Source organism: Nelusetta ayraudi, unplaced genomic scaffold (assembly GCF_046127955.1).
Source record: "Nelusetta ayraudi isolate G7.1 ecotype Tasmania unplaced genomic scaffold, CSIRO-AGI_Nayr_v1 ptg000026l, whole genome shotgun sequence".
In the NCBI taxonomy this organism is placed as follows: Eukaryota; Metazoa; Chordata; class Actinopteri; order Tetraodontiformes; family Monacanthidae; genus Nelusetta; species Nelusetta ayraudi.
Window position 1 is genome coordinate 11570228 of NW_027466076.1, and position 21062 is coordinate 11591289.

General features: G+C 49.1%; 1 protein-coding gene across 5 annotated transcripts in view; it reads left to right on the plus strand.

Moving 5' to 3' along the window:
- The window catches only part of vav2 (vav 2 guanine nucleotide exchange factor), a 171825-nt gene that overhangs the window by 47529 nt on the left and 103234 nt on the right, over window positions 1–21062 (plus strand). For all 5 annotated transcript variants that reach the window (XM_076029845.1, XM_076029846.1, XM_076029847.1 and 2 more), the window contains exon 2: window positions 3259–3375. In XM_076029845.1, the coding sequence (XP_075885960.1) occupies window positions 3259–3375 (117 nt within the window). The remainder of the gene's footprint in view (window positions 1–3258; window positions 3376–21062) is intronic.

Consider the following 21062-nt stretch of genomic DNA (forward strand, 5'->3'; position numbering starts at 1 on the left):
AACTTTAACTAAGCTGGAACTGAGACGTGTGGTCCCGCTGATTGCCCTGCTAGTGTCCCATCCAACAGCCAATTCCCTGGAATTGTCAGCTCGAGTGTTTTGTCGTCCCGTCTCTTCCGCTTTCGCGTCGCTCCTTTTCCTGTATCTCCATCACAGAGAGATGAAGGTGGCCTATCGGGGAAGCATCGGGATTTACATGCGCGGTGATGTGTTCTTCGCGCACGCAACGCTCGGAGACGGGGAGGCAGCCGGGCTTATCATTAATATTGCAGTAGCGCTGGCCCCAGTTATTGCTCCGCTCCTCATCCCTCAAGGTTTATCTGTGAGATGGCATATTTTTAGGGAGCGGGACGATAAATATCTGCAGCCAAAGAGTACTTGTGATGCAGGATGGGTAGCGCTTGGCTGCTGTGTAGCTACTTCAAACACCACTCTTCTCTCCAGAGTCGTCTTTTTGCCCCATAAATGTAATGGCAATAAAAGGTAACAAGCTTTTTTGAAAGACCACATCTTGCGTTTTGATGCCGCTTTGTGCTGGTTTGATTTATTACTACTGGTATTTTGTTTTTACCAGTGCAGACTGTATAGCAGTGGGGATATTTTGTGTTTCCAGTTTTTTTTTTTTTTTTCAATGCCCATAGAATTGTATGCAATCTCAGATCTCATCATGACATTTTTGGGCAACATATTTCTGTTGCTGCATCAAACAGAATCTTTTTTTTTTTTTTTTTGCTTTACTGTTATTAAGAATGAAAAGGAAAGCTAAATTAAAGCTGCAAGCAGCGTTTGCGGGACTGAGCCGCCGTGGCCGACACGACCCCCGATGACGCCCGTCCCCTATCGACGCCCGCAATTGACCCCCGTCCTCTGCCGACGCCCGGCAACATCTGCTGAAAGAAGTCTATGCAAATGATGCAGATTTTTCAACCTCGTTTTTTTTTTTTGAAAGATGCTGTCAAATGTAAATTATAGGCCTTGATGAGACAAACACGTAGGTGTTTGAATGACGTATTTAGCGCTTTTATAAAGGAAACTGCAGCTATTTATGTATGTGTTGACAAAGAGGGAGAAGAGGTCTAATTAATCATCATAAGCCTGTGTATACAAATGATGCATATTTTTGACCTGCATTTTTTTGAAGTGGCTGTCAAATGTAAAATATAGGTCTTGATGAGACAAACATGTGGATGTTTGAATGACGTCTGTAGCACTTTTGTACAGGAAACTGCAGCCATTTACAGTATAGTGTGTGTGTGTTGAAACAGAGGGAGAGAAACACAAACGTTAGGGCTCCCAACCTGCAGCAGCACAGTTAGCTCCGCTAGCTCCGCTTTTTCCGGCTTTTACAACCTTGGACATCTAAGCTTGGAACTCAGCCATTTCGGCGTCTGCACGAAAGATATTGGTATCATCTTTTAGCTAAGGACTTCAGCTATCTAACTGTATGTAGTTATCTGGGGTGTGAATAATTGTGTAGGCGTGGTCAGTGAAAAAGCTGAGTTTTTTTTTTTTCGTTGGGGCAATCTCAAAGAATTTGAATATATCTCACTTCCTGTTTGTTGTTTTTTAAAAATTAGAGTGTACGTGACATAGAGCTTGATGAGACGAACGCGTTGGTTTTTGTTGCACAATTTTTCGATGTTCCTAGAGGTCGCTAGGTGCATTTTTCGTTTTCTGGTGTTTTTTGGGATTTTGGTCAGTCTTGACATCCATCAACTTTAAAGGGCTCTAAAATGAAAACGGTGCAACGCATCTGGACCATTCTTTTTACGTTGACCTTCTGAGAGTCCAGTCTGCGTTTGAACCTTGCAGCATTCACGGTTGTTGAGTTCTGTCCCTCTGGATGATTTCAAACAAGTAAAAATAGCTGACTTCCGGTTTGTCAGGGGTCAAAGGTCAGAGTGTCAGAATGTAGGTCCGTATCCAAGGAATGCGTGGGTTTTCGTACCATGTCGTTTCGACCTTCCTAGAGGGCGCTAGAGAAGTTAAATTTTTGTGATGGGATTTTCGGTCAATTTTCAATGTGCGTCGACTTTGGAGGGCCGTTGCACGAAAACGGTTTGAAAATTTTACATTTTTTTTTATGATTCTTTGGATTGAAGGTCCAGTCTATGTCATACTGAATTTTCAAGCTCGTCGGACTTGCGCTTTCTGAGCCTTGTGTTTTCACTCTGTTCCAAACAAGTGACGATAGGTCACTTCCGGTTTGTTTGGGGTAAAAGGTCAGCATATCAGCAAATAGGTCTGGATTGACCGCACGCGTGGGTGTTGGCCCCATGTCTCTATGACCTTCCTAGAAGGATTTTTTTTTTCACGAGGAGCAAGAAATTTGGTAAAAATTGGTAAAAAAAAAAGGAAAAGGAAATAACTCACTTCCTGTTTGTCGGGCGACAAAAGTTAGAGCGTACAAAATGTCGGGCTTGACGAGACGAACGTGTGGAATTTTTAACCGTGAGTTTTGGAGCATGTTCAGGGGGTGAAATTGGGGCAGGAAATCTTTGAACGCCTCTAGGGGGCGCTAGAGAGTGGAATTTTGCCTTTTTCTCTTCATTTTATGAAATTTTTCGCCAGTTTCTACCTATGTGGCATATTGAATTCACCGATTTTGTTTGGTAAGGGGGTGAAAATGGGGTTCAAAGACGCAAGGAACGTGTAAATAAGAATAAACGGAGCAATTTCAATCGAGTCTTCGCCTTGCGAAGACCTGCTCCCTTGGAGCAGCACTTCGCTGAGACTCAGCCCCGAATTATTGTACTTGCCCTGCATGTGTAGCGAGGACCATTGTCTTGCTGAAACATCCACCTTTGACAAAATTGTGTTTATTGTGAATTCTTAATGCACTCAATTGCAAATGTGTGTGAACTGTATTTCTCTGAACACCGTGCAGTGTTTGATCCGCTCCATCTCCTGTGATCTTTAAGTTTGAGCTCTGTGGTCTGGGACCAGCAGGACGCTGAGCTCAGGGCAGCTGCTCTGCACCGGCTCTTGTCATGTCTGTGCCCTGATACTGGAGAGTCACACCCCTTTTCTTTGTGGCTCTCCTAATCCGGATCAAAGAGGCAGCCCATCAGCGCCTGGGTGCCACAATCAGTGCACAGTAATCAGCATGCCAGTCATCCACCATGAAATGGAATATTCACGGAATTGCCGTCACTTAATCGTGAATATGAAATGCTAACACACGTCTTGGTGTGATATTTTCTGTTAGAAATGTACCGTGCCGTTAATGCTTTTTTTTTTCTATCTCTGTCCCCGCAGTTTCTGTGCCTGAAGAACATTCGGACGTTTCTCAAGGTGTGCCACGACAAGTTCGGCCTGCGCAACAGCGAGCTGTTCGACCCCTTCGACCTCTTCGACGTCCGGGACTTCGGCAAGGTGAGGCCAACCTCAAGTTGGGGCGGGCATCCCTGGTGCTTTTTCCCACCTGGAAGCCCTTCCTCCGGTATTGACGACGTAATGGTCCCCTGCAAAGCAGTCGCTCGGGGAGATAATTCCACCTGTGGTCGGCCAGTAACCTTCAAGACGGGCCGCGGTCTGTCCACCTCCGCAAAGATGCGCGGTCACGAGCGTTCCCTTCTCCCTAATTTCCCTTGCTCGTTTCATTCTGAGCACACTTCATTCTCAGAGGCAGAGGTCGGAGTAGCCTGAGCGCGGGCCCATCGTTCACTTGTCTTTTATTCCAGTCGTCCGGGATTAAAGGAGGATCACATTGGCCCGTCCCTTCCAGCGCAGTACAGCGCGAGAGGCTCCGGGTCAGCAGTTTTGATCTCGCGCTGCGGAATGACCAGGGTTGAAAAGTTTAGCTGTCCACAGCTGGCCGCACTCCGCTGGCTCAGCACTTAAGGCGGACGAATCACTCACACAGTGTGTTTTTCCTCCTCAAAAGCTTTTATGCTGCTTCTAAGTGTTTAAATGTGTGCATGGGTGTTCATAATGGCACAGAATGGACAGGGGAAGCTGAGTGGTGAAAACATGGACCTCAGCATCTACTTTCAACTATTACATATATGTTCACATTTTGTTGTCAACAGCTAGTCTTGATAACGTTGTTTGATAAAGCATTCATGGCAAGAGCTTCCAAGAGGGACAATAGGTTAACGCAACTGGCTGTGTATCATTAGCCAGTATTGAACATTGTATCGTACTAATGAGGTGACCGATGATGTAAAAGTAGATCGCTTCCAATGACCAGTGAAGCGCTGACTCTTCAATGTAAGCTGTAAATAACTGCTGGCTGGCTGGCTGGCTGGATGGATGGATCCACCATGTAATAAACATATTTGTACCTGGCAGCTCCCTTTTAGTGACAAAGGTGAAAAGGGCAGCAGATTATGGCATATTTTCCTTTTGTAAGTACAAACCATATATAGGAGAGAGCACACACGGGCCATAAGGGCTGAGAAAATGGAGCGACGGATTGGCTGGTGATCTTTTCTGGGTGGGCTCTGTTGGCCCTGGGCTTGTGAAAGTGAATTGTTTCTCCTCTCTTTCTAATCTGTTTGACTGCAGCGTGTCTGCTTGTGTGTGTGTGGCTGCAGGCAGGCAGGCAGGCGAGTGTGTGTGTGTGTGTGTGTGTGTTTGTGTGCGTGAGTGAGTTGGGGGGTGTTTTCTTTCCAGGTGGCTGTTAAAACAAGCAGCAGCAAACAGCGTGAAGTCAATTGCTTCTGATGCCGTCCTGTCAGGTCGGCTGCAGCGGGAACGTTGATACCCGGGGCGTCTTCAGCGACGACGCCTCACAGCAACGTACGCCCCGGCCTGAGCGCATCCAAAGGGAGAGCGCGTCGCCACGTGATTAATGGCTGCAAGCGCGCGTTCAGGAAGTCAGCCGCGCATTCATCTCGCGCGTTGAACGCTGCCTATCTGCTGCGTGCCGAGAGAGAGAGAGAGCGAGAGAGAGAGAGAGAGAGGGACGCAGAGATAAACTACCTCAGAGGGGGAAAAGACGGAGCAGGACTCCATTGGCAGTTTGCGGATGAACCGCGGGGCGACGTAGGGAAGTCAATGAGCTTCCAAGCGAAGGATATTAAAATCCAACAGCAGTCAGAATCAATCACACAGGTCCTCCGCACGTCAATTTGGAAATTGCCTTTGCTCGGTCCCGGCAGCGGCGGCCTTGTCTCATCATTGATTTCCCATTAAGTGCAACCATCACATTATAATATATTGAACTGAGCAGACCCCCCACTTACCCTTCTCCTAATGTGGAATACATTTAAATGGTGAGAATGCCTCATAAACGGAAAATACAAAGCGCGTCTTTAGGACCTGTGCGTATTGGGTCCTCGGGGTGTGTTTCCTTTTCTCTTTTGTCACCTTCACAATAGACGTCCACTGTGTGACCATAAAGGAACCGCGGCGCTTTTTGTCCCGTGTCACCCGTGTCCTTTTGGCCAGATCAGCCATGTATTATGATTTAGTTTTTTTTTTTTTTTCTTTTGTTAATACGCAAAATGGCAAATCTCAGTGTTAGAAATGAGGCAGCAGTGTGCACAAACCTCCGCCAGCTTCGCTGCCCAGCTCAGTGAAAAGGCCGACTTCGATTAAACGTTGAAGTGAAAACACTTGCGGCCTGATTGGAGGCATTCAGCTCAGCAGATGTAATTATATATATCGTGCCATTGAACGACAGAATCCATGGAGCACTTCACATTCGTCTTCGCCGGAACATGGAGGGCTTGTGTTGCGGTTGCTGCAGAATTGACCTAATCACGGTCGTATTGTCGCGTTAATTCCTGAAGCAGCGGCGATCATCGGCTGAAAGGGAAGTTAGCAAAAGTTCAAAGGTTTCTTTCTTTCAAAAGAACTTTGCTGCCTCTTTTGAATCTCCTGTCGCGGACTGAGATGAAATCAAAAGACATTGAGAGGATTCCTGTAGCCGCTTCCTTTATAAAAATGAATCAACCCTGACCCGGTGCTCCCCCCTTCCCTCCACCGGAGGTGCAGTAGTTCATCTCCCCTGGCCTTTCCTCGCCTTCTCTTCCCCTAATGATGCCTTTTTTCTCCTCCTGGGTCACATGCATATGGACACGGGGAGGAGGCCCAGCAGTGCCGGGAAATAAAGTAATTGCCCCCTTAAAGTCCAACCTCCACCTTTTCCAACCGGTGTGGGGGGGGGGTTTGAACCAGACGGACCAGGCACACATCCTGCCCGATGTCCTCCACCGGTTTTCACTGCTTTCCCTTTGCTAACCAGAGAGCCGCGCTAGCCAAGCCTCCCTTCGCCGCCCTCTCCTCTCTGGCCGTATGCTTTCACGCACATATCCTCACACCTCCTCGCTTTGTCCCCACCAACCCAGCCCACCCCAGCCCACCCCAGCCCAGCCCACCTCAGCCCCATCATTAGAAATTCATTATGACGCCATTAAACCAATGAAATACAGCTTATTACAGCGGGCCCGGGAGAACGTTTCCGTTTAAACACCTCCCATCCGCAAAACCCAGCCGGCGCGTCTCCCCTCTCCTCCGCTCCCCCCCCCCCTCCCTCCCTCAGCCTACCCCTCCCCCGACCTGTTTTAATTAGCCACCGAAGGAACATTGCTGTCATTTAAATGAACATGGCAATCGGTTTATTTGGCTGTTGCCGTGATTAGCGTAATTAGCCCGCACCTGTTAACCATCGATCAACAGTTTGGTAATTTTCCATCTGCGGCTGGAGAGTGCCGGTGAAAAGCAGCTTTCTGACAGACTTTTTGTCACCATTAAAGGGAATCGGGGTGTTTTGCTTCCAAGCCTCGCGTCAGTTTCATCGTCTCGTCTAAGCCGGCCGAGGTCGCCCGAGTTGGCGCCTGCCTGAGTGAGGGCGGAGGTTCCTAGTCAGCGTAGTTCAGCACATGGCAGTTGTTGATGATTTGTTGTCTCTTTCGGGCACGGTTGGCTTACGTGACCAAACAGCTCCAATTCCTCAAACAAATATGATGTAAGCGCCAATGGTTGTTGCAAATGTGTTCCAAAATAGGCTAAAATTGCCCATGTGGGCATGGTGGCATATTATGAGGGAATTTAAAGGAACGCTATGTAAAATTCTGCCATCTAGTGGTCAGATTTTTGAGTGCGCACTCACTCACTCGCCCTCCCTCCCTCCCTCTCCCGAGCTTGCCAGTGAACTACGGTGAACCTGGATACCTCGTCCACCTTCTTCTTCGTTGGTTTAAGCGAGGATGTGAGGGTTCACCAGGCGGGTTAGGGCCCTCATTCACTCACCCTCCTTCTCCCGAGCTTGCCAGTGAACTACGGTGGCCTGCGCTCACAAACCTGGATACCTCGTCCACCTTCTCCGTTGGTTTATGTGAGGATGTGAGGGTTCACCAGGCGGGTTAGGGCCCTCATTTCACTCACCCTCCTTCTCCCGAGCTTGCCAGTGAACTAAGGTGGCCTGCGCTCACAAACCTGGATACCTCGTCCACCTTCTTCGTTGGTTTATGTGAGGATGTGAGGGTTCACCAGGCAGGCTGGATTGTCCGCAGCGCCTGCCTTAGAAATATAGCGGTGCTAGATGGCATCTAACTGGGAGAAGACTCTTGCTCTATGTACATTCTTATATAACAATAAGAATCGTTATGTGGGTAGAAAAACAAATGACTTTTACAGTACTGTCAGCATTCACTTCTTAAGAATATATTTACAGGCAGTTTATGAAGCTTTTACCAATATAAAAGTCATAAATAGGGCCATATTTTCCACACTGGACTTTCAACCTATTCTGCTCTCTCTCGAAAAGGACACATCTGATTTTCCCCATATTTTGTTACATTCAACTCATAAATAAGCAACACACGCGACTGTTTCCACCTCAGCGCGGTCAGTCATCACTGGGCAAAACACCCCGGACGTGACACCGGCACACAGTTGTTCTTTGAAGGATACACACCAGCGCGCTGATTTCATTCCTACCAGCTGCTCCCCATTCTCTGCGGCCCTCCTCTGCTCCTCTCTGGCCTCATCCATCTCCTCCCTCCCGTGCCCTCGTCTCTCTCCCCCACCCGCTCATTCGTCTCACACCCCTACTCCCCGCGCAAGTGCGCTCCCCGCGATAAGACTGTGGCCAGCGGCAGGGTCGGGCCTCCTCCGCACCATTGTGCCGGGGACGTGATTGCCATTGGTTAGCAGTGTTTGATTACCCGGATCTCCCCGGCGCGCTGAACCCTGCTCTTTTCATTTCCTTCCTGCGCTGCTTTTTTTTTTTTTTTTTTTTTTTCTAAAAATAACTAGTTGCTTAGGATCCACACCCCGCCGCCAACATCTGGAGTGTGCCTCTGCAAACTGCTGGCTCGCCTGAACGCTATTTACCGACGCCGGCTGCGACCTCGGTCAGGAGGCGGCGGCCTGGCCCTCGGCTCAGCCACTCAAAGGGAATGTTTTTGGACACGCGAGGAATATGAACCTTTTCAAAGCCTTATTTTTGTATTTTTTATTTTTTCTCCAGGCGTCCTTTTCTAAATGGACTTACGTGGCTGTAGTGCTTGCCGGCAAACAAGGTTCACGCAAGCTTCTGAGACAGCAATGCCAGAATGAAGAGCCATTTTCACAGTTGATTTGTGGGATTCAATTAAGTAGTTGAATAGATTTTTTTTTTGCAGCAGCAGCAGCAGCAGTTTAAAAATGACTTCTATTTTTCTCGAGGGAAGTAAATATCTAGTCTATATTATCTTTTTATCTTCTATTATCTTATTGCATGGTTTAAAATTCATTTCTCATGGCTCACATTGATCACTGTTTGCTCACCCAATGTATAACTGATGATGTAATGATTTACGTCTTCCGTCTTCGGATGACTTTGCCCCCCCCCCCCCCCCCCCCCAACAGCCCGCATGATTGTTACGGTCGTGATTACCTGGCCTCGGAGAACATGTAAACCCAATGTATTTTTATATCTGTTTTTCATGCAGCCGATCCGTTTGACTGCCAAGTGATATTAGCACATTTGCTAAGTGCTGTGACGACGCGTCAAGTAACCCTGGTTTATTTGTATCCCGGATTCTCCCCGCGTCGCTCCCTCTGAGAGTTATATATTCATGATTTTCTCTGACAAACTCACCCTCTTTCCTAAGCGGAGCGTTTTTGCGGTGGCTCCTCCCCCCCCCGCCCCCCCCGTTTTTTTTATTTTTATTTTTACATAAAGCTTCCCGAGCCGTAATCTATTATTTATCTCAAATGCCACGGCAGTGATGATAATTCCCCCGGCATGAATTATAAATGGCGACTTCCTCTGCCTTTCCTGGGCCTGGACCCCCTTCCCTCGCCCCCTCTTCACGCTGGGCTCCCTCCACCTCATTAGCCCCCGCCGCCTGCTGCCCTAACTCCCGCAGAAACAGGTGGTTTTTTTTTGCCCAAGCAGCGCCTGCGCATTCGAGGACGCCGGCCCGAGGCCGCCCGGTGGTTTTTGAGTCCTCGGAAGCGGCAGAGAAGTCGCGATGGAACACTTGCCTCTCCAGTTTGCGTGACGGATGAGCAAACGCTCCGAGTGCAGTTGACCTGAAATGTGTCGTTTGTGTAAAAAAAAAAAAAAAAGAATGTTAAAAAAAACAAAACAAAATCACCAGCGCCATCTGGATTCCCCCCAGCTGTTCTCCACCCACCTGCTCTGCGGTTAGACTCGCATGGGTTGGTCCCGTTCAGCGTAAGCAGATTACAGTCAAAATTCAGACAGATTTGGAGGCGCGGGGCGACAACTCTGGATCGCAGCACTTCCACGCAGTGTTTGCTTCCTAACCGTTTCGCCTCACAGGTCGCCCCAGCCAATCATCTGCCTCGAACTCGACCTCCTCTCCGCGCCCTCTCTTCTCTCACCAGCTAACTTCACCACGTCTCCTTTCACTGTGTCCATGAAAAGCTGCTCTCTGTTCTCCTCCCGCCTGCCAGTCCTCGCCTCAGCCTCCTTCCTAGCCGATATATCTACGGTCCCTCCAGAACCATCTCAGTCTGGCCTCTCTGGCTTTATCTCCAAAACATCAAACGTGCGCTGCCGTCCCTCTGATGTCCTCAACCCCTGATCCCATCCATCCTGGTACCTGCCAAAGAGAAGCTCAGGATTTTAATCTCTCAGCGCCGCTGTCCCTCACCCAACACTGAAAATATTTAGTTTTTGAGAATACATATTGTTTTATAATAATTCCAACAGTGGCAGTACCTCTCTGCCACCATCGCACAAACATTGCACCCGCTAATTTAAATCCGCCAGACAAAAGAGCAGCGCGGAAAGTGGTAAAAAGTCCGACTTTTAAAACCTGGCACAGTCGGAGCCTTATTGTAGCAATAATTAAGCCCCTTTGTGCGCTGGCACGTGCTGCCAGACAACAATGGAGGGAAACTATGGGATTTGACCGAAGCTCCGCGCTCAGCCCTGCTCTTTGAAGTTCTCTCAGCACTCTGTTGTCATTTTCCGTCGCAAAGTGCCCGGAAGGCTGCTGGAGGAGTGTGATCACGACCTCCTCCCCTGCATTGCCAGACGGTGGTCACCGGAGGGTGTGTCTCTCTCATCAGGGGTGTCGTCTTTGCAGAAATACTACCTTTTTTTTTTTTTTGGTAAAGAGGAAGCCCCCCCCCCTTTCCCTACTGAGTGGGAGTGTCTGGATTCCTTGCAGCCGCTGCAAGCTCTCATTATTTCTCCTTCCTTGATTCCTCCCTCGGAGGCCCCGCGGGCTCCGCGGCTGTGATGGACAGGTACACTCTCCGAGGGATCGCCGGCGTGAAAAAAAAAAAGAGAGGGAAATACCGCCGAAAAGAGAGAGAGAGGGAGAGAGAGAGAGAGAGTCCGCCCTCGTCTGAATGGCAGGCGGGAGCTGCGCGGCTCGTGAATCGCGCTAGTGGCGTGGGATTTCGAACGCGCTTTAGCTAATGGCGCCATAATGGGAGATTTCCACTGTCGATTGATGTTTGATCAACAGATTACACCAAATCTTACAAAACGTTGTGTTTAATTATGACTCCAATAGGGGAACTCTGTCTGTGCTCTGTTACTCTACAATGCAGTCAGTGTTACAATTGATGCTTTTGATGACTGAATATTGTCACTTCTGTTTCGCCGGCAGGCAAAAGAAACTGACTCCAAAGTCAAATTCAAATTCAAATTCAAACTTTATTTATATAACACTTTTCGTGCACGAAAAAAAGCAACCCAAAGTGCTTCACAGACGAAAACAGAAACTAGAATGCCGAAACATGCAACAAAATGAACAAATAAGAGCTCATCCCGCCCCTCCATACACATACAGACATACGTCCACACGTGTGCACACACATGGATAAAACAGCATGGCACTAAGGACGCGGGTAGGGAAACTTCCTCCCTTTGCCTCGACCACTTCACTGGCATTGGGAAACGAAAAAGAAAGAGGAAGGCTGGTCCTGACCTATGACCTTTTGCTCATCATTAACAGAAATGATCAAAGCTGAAGGCAAAAGGGAGACAACGACAAAAACAAACAGGATGCAGCCTGGCCTGAACTTCGCCGGACCATCAAAAACGTTCCAGGCGTTAAACGCTCGGCGGCATTGCGCGGCCGCGCACGTGACGGGAGTCGCGCGTGCTTTTACAGCGAGAGGAACCACTTGACTCCACGAGAGCTCGGCCAGCTTCGTCCGCCATAGCTCGTTAAGTTTGTCATTGCTCTTTATTCGGTCCGGCTCTTCGATGCGTTCGTCTGCTCACCCGCCCACCAGTCCCGGCCGGAGCCGGAGCCTCCGATCAAAAGGGCCGTAAATTGAAAATGAGACTAAACGTGCGACACGCTCTCCTCATTATGGCGCGGCGGACTGCGGAAGTCGCCCGGCACCTCCGTCGACTCCGATGGCGATAAACCCTTATTGGCAATTTCTCCTGGCCCGCTCGTGCCTTTTATTGATTCTTTGAATTAGCCCTCTTTACCATCTGCCGCGTTTGGTGCCTTCCGCTCTAATCCGGCGGCGGCAGACTTTGGAGGACGCACGTCTTCATCTCCCGCGCTTCGCTGGGTTTATTTCCAGCCCGACAGCGGCGCTGCTCTAATTCGATCCGGCCGATTAAAAGGCGTGCAGCCAGAGACTCCTCGCCGTGCACGGCCGGGGATCTTTGCCAGGTGTTATAGACGCCGCCCACCGCGCGGCCACTGGACCGATGCCCTCGTCCGTTTCTCCCATCTATTTATTTTTCCCTGCAGGTGCCTCGTAGCAGGTAGTCGCCGCGCTCAACCTCGGCGTGAGCCGGGGAGAAGCCGCAGCCAGAGAGCTCCCACTTCTAGCAGCAAACTGCTATTGGAAAATGTGGGTTTGTTTCAGAGTCCTTGAAACCGCTCCATCGACTGGTTGTCAAATAGGCAACTGACTTTTGCAGGGATTTGAAAAATAATGAGCGCGCACAATCAATAATTTTGAGCAAAATTCTTTGTGAACGCAGTAAACTTATCGATTTGTGAATTTGTTTATTTTAAAAATATGCGCGGTTGCTCACCCATCAAATTCAATTTCAGTTCTGGCATCATTATCTCTCTCTCAGTCCCTCCCTGCCTCTCCCTACCTCAAACACATCGGAAAAAAAACACAAAAAACAAAACATTCAGGTCTTTAGAATTCCTCTGCGGTCAAATTAAACCCTGACAGTAAATTATTTGTTTTTGTTTTTGTTTTTCCGGCTCGACAACCGCTCCAGCCCCAAGATTTTTCTCCATTCACTATTCTTTCACCCATCCCATGTACTTGTGTGGATTAAATATGAAGTAGGTGCATCAACAAGGACTGAATTCCTTCTACCGGAGACTCTGAGCTCTTCTGAAAAAAAAAAGGCTTTCAAAGCGGTCCCAAAACAAATATGTGCAGACTAGACTGAGCAAAAAGTTTCAGTATAATAAGTGTTTATGGTGCCGTGCTCTGGAGATCACCTCGCGGAGTTTCTCCATAAAAAGATTGGCCACCGTGGGCAATAATGAAGATCGCATTAAGAATGCGGCAAAGGTGTCATTTATGGTATTTTCTGACTCAGACGAGCAGTCTCCAGTCTGCAGTAATTTCTGCTTCCAGGCCACGAGCGCGTCTGACTTTCCGTGCGTGCCTTCACCCCCACGCCCCCACCCCACCCCAGCCCACCCCCGCCGTGCTGGGCTGCATCTGCCTGGGCTGCAATTACCAGCAGAAAGAGAGAGAGTGAGCGAGAGTGGCGGGAGCTAGCTCTGTTGCCCCCAACCCCACCCCCGCCCGCACCCACACCCACTGCTCCGGACGTCCAAGCACATCCAGCAGCCTCCTGCCAAGGACTGCATTATGGAGATTGGCTGAAAGATTGACAAAGAGGCAGAGGGAGAAAGGGCTGGGTTAGAGCGCTGCGGCGAAGGCGGGTGTGTGTGTGTGTGTGTGTGTGTGTGTGTGTGTGTGTAGAAGGGGGGGGGTGAGATTGCTTCCGGGGGATCGGCCCGAGGGCTGGAGGCAGGCAGAGGCCAGTGGAAATGAGAGGAAGAGCTTTCAGGTAATGGCTGGAAACTGAGTAATGGGGAAAAAAAAAATACACGACCAGTCAAAGGTTTGGACACACCTTCTCATGCATTTTTTTTTTTTTTTTTTTTTTTAAATCTTCACAACTTTCTAGACTGCTGATAGATACTGAAGACTTCAAATATATGAAGATGTATGTAATTTTGCAGCCAAGAAAAACACGTTAACTCTAAAAATGTTTTTTTTTTTTTTTTTTATGAAAGGTGGCTAGTTTGAAGAATTTAAATATAAAACGTTTTTGAGTTTTTTTACGCTTTTATTGTTTCCTACATTATTCCATGTGTGTCCATACGTCGTTTTGATGCCTTCAGAGAGAAACTGGAATGTCAAGAGTCAAGAGAATGAAAGAAAAAACTTTTGACTGGTAGTGCACATGATAAACTAAAACATCCTGTTGCCGCCGTTTATTATTTTCGGTTTGGAAAAAGAGAATAGAATCGGCTTCTTTATTTCGCCTTCACCTTCCGGGTTTGTTTTTTTTTTTTTTTTTTTCCTTTGAAACCCTTGAGAAGCGAAGGCGTCTGTCCGTGCGAGATAAAGACGTGAATGAAAGGACACCAGCTGAGGCACGAGGTAGAGCGGCCCGACACCCGGACAAAAAAACACGGCCGGGCAAAGGTCAAGTGGCCTAGCAGGACAAAGGCCGTCGCACGAGAACAAAGTCGTGGGTTTGGAGGTGGATGGTTGGGGGGGGGGGGAGGGGGGTTTGGAAAAGGAAGGGAACCTGACTGGGTGGGGAGAAGGCGGCTAATTGCCTAAGAATGGAATAAGAGCGTTTGGACCACGGATAGAAAAGATTTCCGTGCCCGTAACGAAGATGAAAAAAAGACGGAGAGAACGCAGGATGACGCTGACTCAGCCGGGCATCTGGGCGTCCCCTTGTGATGAATGCGAGAGGAGGGTGGGTTGGGGTGAGGCGGGAGGGGGAGGTCTTGCTGCAGACAATGGCTGGGAGGAAAAGAGGGCTTATGGACAGAGCGTGTCTGGCCCAAAAGGCAATCAATAAAGCTCCGTCAGCTTCACCCAGACAGAGCTGGAGTCTAAACTGTGTGTGTGTGTGTGTGTGTGTGTATGTTCGTGCGTGTGTGTGTGTTTCTCAGTGTGGCAGGAAGCGGTTTCTGTTTTTCGTAATGCAGGAGAAAACGAAAAACAAGAAAAAATGCTGCCTGATTTACACAATCCCGCCTTCTTCAGTTCTGCAGATGCAGATAATGAAGGTCGGAGAAGAAAGAAAGTCGCTCAGCTAATTTTCTAATTTCTTCTAATGAGCGCTCAAGTCCTTAGAACGGCGCTTAATTCTCGCAGTCGTTCAAAGCGACTCGTTCAAACTTACTTGAAAGCAATTTCAACAGTTGACTCTTCAGAACTGTAAGCAGTTTTGCGCCGCGCTCAACGTCGCTCCGAGGGGTGAAGCACGCACCAGTCTGAATAATGCAGAGCCCTTACTCTGTTCTGAGCCCGCGCTCTCCACGGCACGTCCACCGGCGCGGAGTTAATCCACAGCAGTTTTTTTCCCCGCTTCCGATCTTCATCCTGGAGGGAGGCCAGCGCCTGGAAGTGAAGCAGCAGCGGCGGCCTGGCCCACAACCTGCCGCGCCGAGCGTTTCCGGGCCGAGCCGGTCGCTCACGAGAAGCTTTCTCACACACAGTGAGGACTCTTGTTAGCCCGCTGGCGCGGTCGCACCCCCCCTCCGTCACCCCCCCCACTCTGCCTCCAAGTCCAGAATGTTTCCACCCTGACTAAAACAGTGTGACCGTTGTGCGTGCGGCTTGCAGCATTGTGCGGACACATGCGTGCATGCGAGCATTGGTCTGACGCGGCCGCGTTTGCCGCACAGACACGCCAGTGTTCAGGATGGGTTAGCGTCGGCTATCAGTGATCGCCTGGAACGGAGGCCCGACTCTCTCGCCACCTGATCGCCGGAGCGCCGGGAAGGCCGACTGAAGCGCCCGTGCTGAGCTTCCCTAAAGCGGCGTCTCGCACAAATGCTTTTTTTTTTTTTTTGCTGTCTCCCAAAGAAGAAAACAATCAGCTGTGCCACGCTGCTCTGCTGGCAGTTTAATATATCATGCACACTCCTCCTGGCCTTTCCAATTTTTGCTCTTGTTCTCAGAATGCTCCTCGCAGCTCATTCCACGCTACACGCATTTTTTTCCCCCTCAAACTACAATATTAGTTCCCCCACCCGCCCATGTTTTTTGGTTGTGTAATGTAAGAAAAAAAAAACAAAAAAACATCCTTCCGGTGCAGGCAGTTCTGACGGGGCCGACGCTTGTTTCCTCTCTTGGCCATTGTCAGAGACCCCCGGCATTGATCTCGCTCCCCGGGTGTCCCGGACACAAGAGCCGAGGCGGGCCTGTACTGTCACGCCTTATAAACCCAACCCGGCGCACAAAAAGAAATCGTAAACGGATGCTTTCTCCTTCTCAAATATATGGCCGCCAAAGCTCACTTGGTTTCAATCGCGCCAATGAATCTTATAGGGGGGAGGAGCAGGCGGCCTGGTGGAGGTTGTTGGGAGGAGCCCGGGCTGCCGCAGCCAGAGATTTGCTTGGTCGCTTTGTGTTGTCGCGTTCAGGAGGGCCAGGAATTCTCAATCTGTCAATCAATCAACCGATCAATCAATCGAGGCCTGCTCGTTGACCATAGGGAATTCAATAAGTCTCCTGGCTTGGAATTCTTACTGCGGCATTCTTGTTGCACCAACCTGGCAGATGTGCATCTACCTTCGCTTTTAGGTCCTCAAGGCAAGATTTAGGAAAGAGGAAGCTTTAAGACTACACACATTTGCAACAACTTCATTTAATTGTGTTGTCTTACAGGGTTTTTTTTTTTTTTTTTTTTCCATTTCAACAACTGTAAGCTTAAGTCGAACCATTGTTTTTTTTTTTTTTCGAACTCAGCAAGAAAGTTAACAGAAATCAAAGCAAGATTCTTGCAGACTTGCGCTGCAGATCTGCCGAGAGTTGTAATTTCTCCTGGCAGCGGCCTCGGACATGGTGCTGTTGCTCAGCACTTTGATGTGAACCGCAGTGGTTATTCAGCTTTATGTTTTTCGGCAATGCAGAGCCAAAGTAATGAGATTTGCAGCATGTGGCCTTAGGGACGTGAACTGATTTGAGCTTCTCTCATTTTTATTTCATTTTTTTTTTTTTTTTACATCTTGAAAGTGTTGCCCGGCACTGTTTTCCCCTCCTCTGCTTCCTGCAACGTGTCAACTAAATTAAAGAGATGTAGGCCACATAGCTTATATCTTTAATAGATGATTCTTACATTTTCGCTTGAACACAAATCATGATCATTTCCAAGCACTGCAGAGTGAATGAGAGTCAAACCTGTGTTCAGCCGGGGCGTGTAAGTCGGGGCTCCTTTGTCTTTCCCCTCGCTGAGCACACGGCAGCGTGATTGCGGTTTGTGAGAAAGTGAGAACCTTCCAGAGATGAGAGGTCGTTTAGCATTGATATGAAACACGTCCGGCCTGCAATAACAGGAACAGGGCTGCGAGAGAAATGGCATATGTTAGGAGTTCTAATATTAAACACCTCCATTTGCAGTTGGAACAGGCAGGCTCGACGCGCCGGCAAGGTGTAATGAAAGCAAAAGAATACAAATGAGACCTTGCTTTTGTTTTGTTTTTCCCTTTTAAAACGTGCAGCTCAGGCTTCAAGTAATCGTGCAAATCCATCTAAAGTTTGAAATTAGCTTTTTTTTCCCCTCTTTATAAATGCAAATCATTTCCTATTTCCTACCCCCCCCCCCCACCCAAAAAAAAAAAAACATAATCTGCTGAAATTACAATCAAAAAGAGAATTGTGTTAACCTCGGATGGCTTCATTCATCAGCGCCAGTGCTGCCTGCTCCAGTCGGCGGCGGTTGGGGGGGGGCGGAGTGGGTGGAGGGACCCGCGCTATCAGCATCGGCACACTCACAGGCTCTGAAGAGGTACCGCTAACGAGGGCGGGTGTGCAGGGCCAAACGGAGGCGAGGACGGTTCACGCAGGTGACTGGGTGAACCGCGACGAGAGCGCATTTGCATCACACCTCCCTCTCCTCCATCCCTCCCTCACTCCCCTCCGTGTCCCGTCGAGCTCCTGGCCTCAATGGCGGCACCTCATCCAAAAAGCCCAGGCGAGCGGCCGACCTCGCTGCGAGAAAACACGTGGACTCGCAGAGGCCCGCTTCATGTTGGAAAAACAAACAAACAAATGAAAAAAGAAAAGCGAAGCGGCTCCTGCCGTCGGAGAAGTGCACCAGAGGAAGCGGTCCAAAGGGAGGTGTTTTCGTGGCTGCTTGTTTTGCCATTCTTTTGGGATTATTTAACTTGCGCAGGGAGCTAAACAGGATGTTACTTCCTGCCTTGGGAGGAGGACTCGCTATTTATAAACCTCTGGCCTCTGCCGCTCCGTGTTTGCTCCCGTCGCTGTCGAAAGGAAATTCTTAACCTTGCAGGCTCCTCTGCCTGTCCCATCGTGGAAACTCATTGCCTCCTTGCTGCTCTTTCAACTTTACAGAAGCATTTTTTTCACAAGAAGTGTTACAGTTTAGTGCTGTAACACTTCTTGTTGTTATTGTATGAGAATTACATTGTATTGTATCAAATCTCTGAGCGGTCTTACATTCGCAATATTGATTTTTGTTTTGTTTGTTATTTGTATGAACATGAATTCACATGCGGTGAGAGAAAGAGGAAGAGTGTCGACTGGAGAGGATGAAGCAGAAATAGTTGCAGATTAAAACAGGAACAGCTCACCTGCCCTGCATGTTTTTTATTTTTTTATTTTTTTATTTATATATTTCTATAGACACACTCACACGTGTGAGGTCTCAGGTGCATTGCTCCTGACACAAATGAATTCACACTGAACAAGCATCGGCTTGTTTTCTGAGGAAGGCAAACATGGTGGTGGTGGAGTTGGTGGTGGTGGTGGTGGTGGCGGCCGGCAGGTTCCTCTCTTCATCTTTCTGACGTCTCTCCCCGTTGTGGAACAGAGCAGAGGGAGAAAAATGCAGGGATCCGAACTGCAAAGAAGTGAAAACGGTTATTTCTGAGGGTTTGTTGCGCGAGATTATTTTCAGCAGTTTCATTCAAGGTTGCTTATTTAGAGCAGCTCCACAAGCCCCGATACTGCCGCAGGGGCCGGATCAGTACGAACCATGAGCTTTACATCGGCCTTGTTCTTCAAACAATTCAAAGAAGAGAAGAAAAAAAAGGAACTGAACAAAAAGGCCACAGTGGGATACGGGCTGCAGAGGTTGGGTGAGGTTTGAAAGCCAGCGATATCTCAATGCGGCAGTGATCAGTTGATGCCTTTTCACGGCTCCGCCTCGCCTAATTTTGCCTAATCTGGCCTGAATTGGCCAAGTGCAACCTGGGAATTGGTTTGTGGAGCCTGGGAGCCGCCGCGTGAATTGCAATGCTAATGGCGGTGCTGAACGGGTTCCTTCCCAACCAGCCCCCCCCCGATAAAGGCAGATTCAATGGAGATATATCACTCCGATTCATTTATCAGGGGCTGACAGCAGGGCATTAAATACCCCCTGCCTCCCAAATAAATCACACACACACACACACACACACACACACACACACACACACACACACACACGGAACCTCGACAGGCCACGTCTTCTCTGTCGGTACAACTTTATCTGCCCGCGGCAGATTAACTAAGCTCATCTTGTTGTGAAATCAGCCCAAAAAAAGAAGAAGAAGGGAGAATTAAAAGCCAGATATATATTTATTATCATCATCAGATTGAATTGGAGCCTATTTTTGGCACTAGTGGTCTGCGACTGTTGACAGATAGGGATGCTGGGATGGGCCACGCAAGCTAGCGGAGGGGACGCGCAGATTGCTAATAAAACCTGACGCAAACAGAGCGCTGTCGCGCGGGGGCGGGGCCCCGTGCGCTCGTGTGGGCGACAATCACGGCGGTTTGCGGCGAACGCAGTTTGAACCGCCGCCGCCTCCGTTCGCCTTGAAATATTCATGTTGCCCCACAGCTTTTTGCTGCACGCCCTGATGAAACGAATGGAAGCGATGGAAGCTTGCCGCGACTCCCGACGCCGCCTTTGTCCGACGGTGAGCCGGCTCAGCCGGCTCATTAAGTGTTTATTATTGACAGTTTGCAAATACACAATGACCTCGTCCTCCTTGGCTCTTGTGGCGCTGCTGTTTGTATAAGGCCGAGCGCTCTGATTGAGTTTGCTTGGCTTTCCCTCCGTTGCCTTCCAGTGACTTCAACTCGTTAACCGTCAACGTCTTTATCGGCCGAGGCCGATACCTCACTTTATTGCATTGCGACCGGCAACCTCGGCTTCCTGATATACAGCCACCCCTCCAGACGCCAGCTGTTTGAATTGCAACCGCTGTCTACCTCCTGCTCCTCAGCTTTGCTCGGCATTGGTGAGGAATATCGGCAACTGTGTTTTGTGCTCCTTGTGCCAGGAAGAGGGCAAATATGTTTCAGGATTTAAAAGCTGCCTTCCAAAAAAAGATACGGGGGCTATTATTAAATGAGTCGGTTTGTCTGCTGACATCCCCGCTGATGATGTTATTTGGAGCAGGGCTTTGCAGGGGTTGTCAGATGCATTCCTGTCCAGTTGCAAAGTTCATGTCAGTCATAACTGTCAAGCGATTAAATGCCTGCCAGTCATCATTTTAAACAGCAGACCTTGAATGACAAGTACAGGGTTTGCATTCAGTGTGGTTTTGACTATTTAGCTTGAGGAAAGGAGTTGATCCTGATATTCTGCCTTCATATATTAACAGAGGAGAGCTGAGACGCAGTGGCCTGACATTTCCAGTGCGTCCTAATTAATATGTGTAAATTCCACAATTACTCACCGACTGCTTGCGTCACACGATCTGACAGCCCTTACCAAGAAACACCACTGGGGGGGGGGTCTGCGACGGGGAATTTCCTGTCTGTATTGGAATAACTGGAAGAACTGGAAGAAGAAAAGAAAACTCTGTATGCATGTGACTTTTCCCTCCCAGTCAAGTCGTCATGAAGACTTTTCGAGGCTTTGCGAGTGTGTGTGGGGGGGGGGGTCGACCCTGAACGGGTTGGACAGCAGCCGCACACCTTTGCCGCCTTCGTCCTGACCTCAGGTGACCTGCGCTGCTGTGTTCCCCTTTGTTCTCCTCATGTCTCTGTTGATAAAGCTCCCAGAGGACACGACTGCTCCATGTCTGGCTGCCTCCACCCCCCCCTCCATCCCCTTTTCCTTTGTTGACACCCCCCACCTCCCCCACCTCCCCCTCCCCCACATTCCATCTATTCCAGGAAGCGGTGATTTAATGGAGAGCTCGGTCACCATCGGTGACCTCTTCCAATCACTGTGTCATCGCCACTCTCCCGTCGCTCTCCTCCCCCTGTCGGCCTTGGTTTCACTTTTCCCGGGGCCGCGGCTGTTTTTTGAGTTTTCTTTTGCCAGCACGGCCGGCGCTCTGGCTCATTAGAGGAGCTCGTTCTCGCTTGTTACCTTTTCTCGACGTCAGCACCTCAAGTCGAAAACTTTCACCGGCCGGCACGCGTGCGACGCCGTCTCAACAAGCGCCGGTGTAATTTGCTGGCGTGAAAATAGCAATTTCTTCATT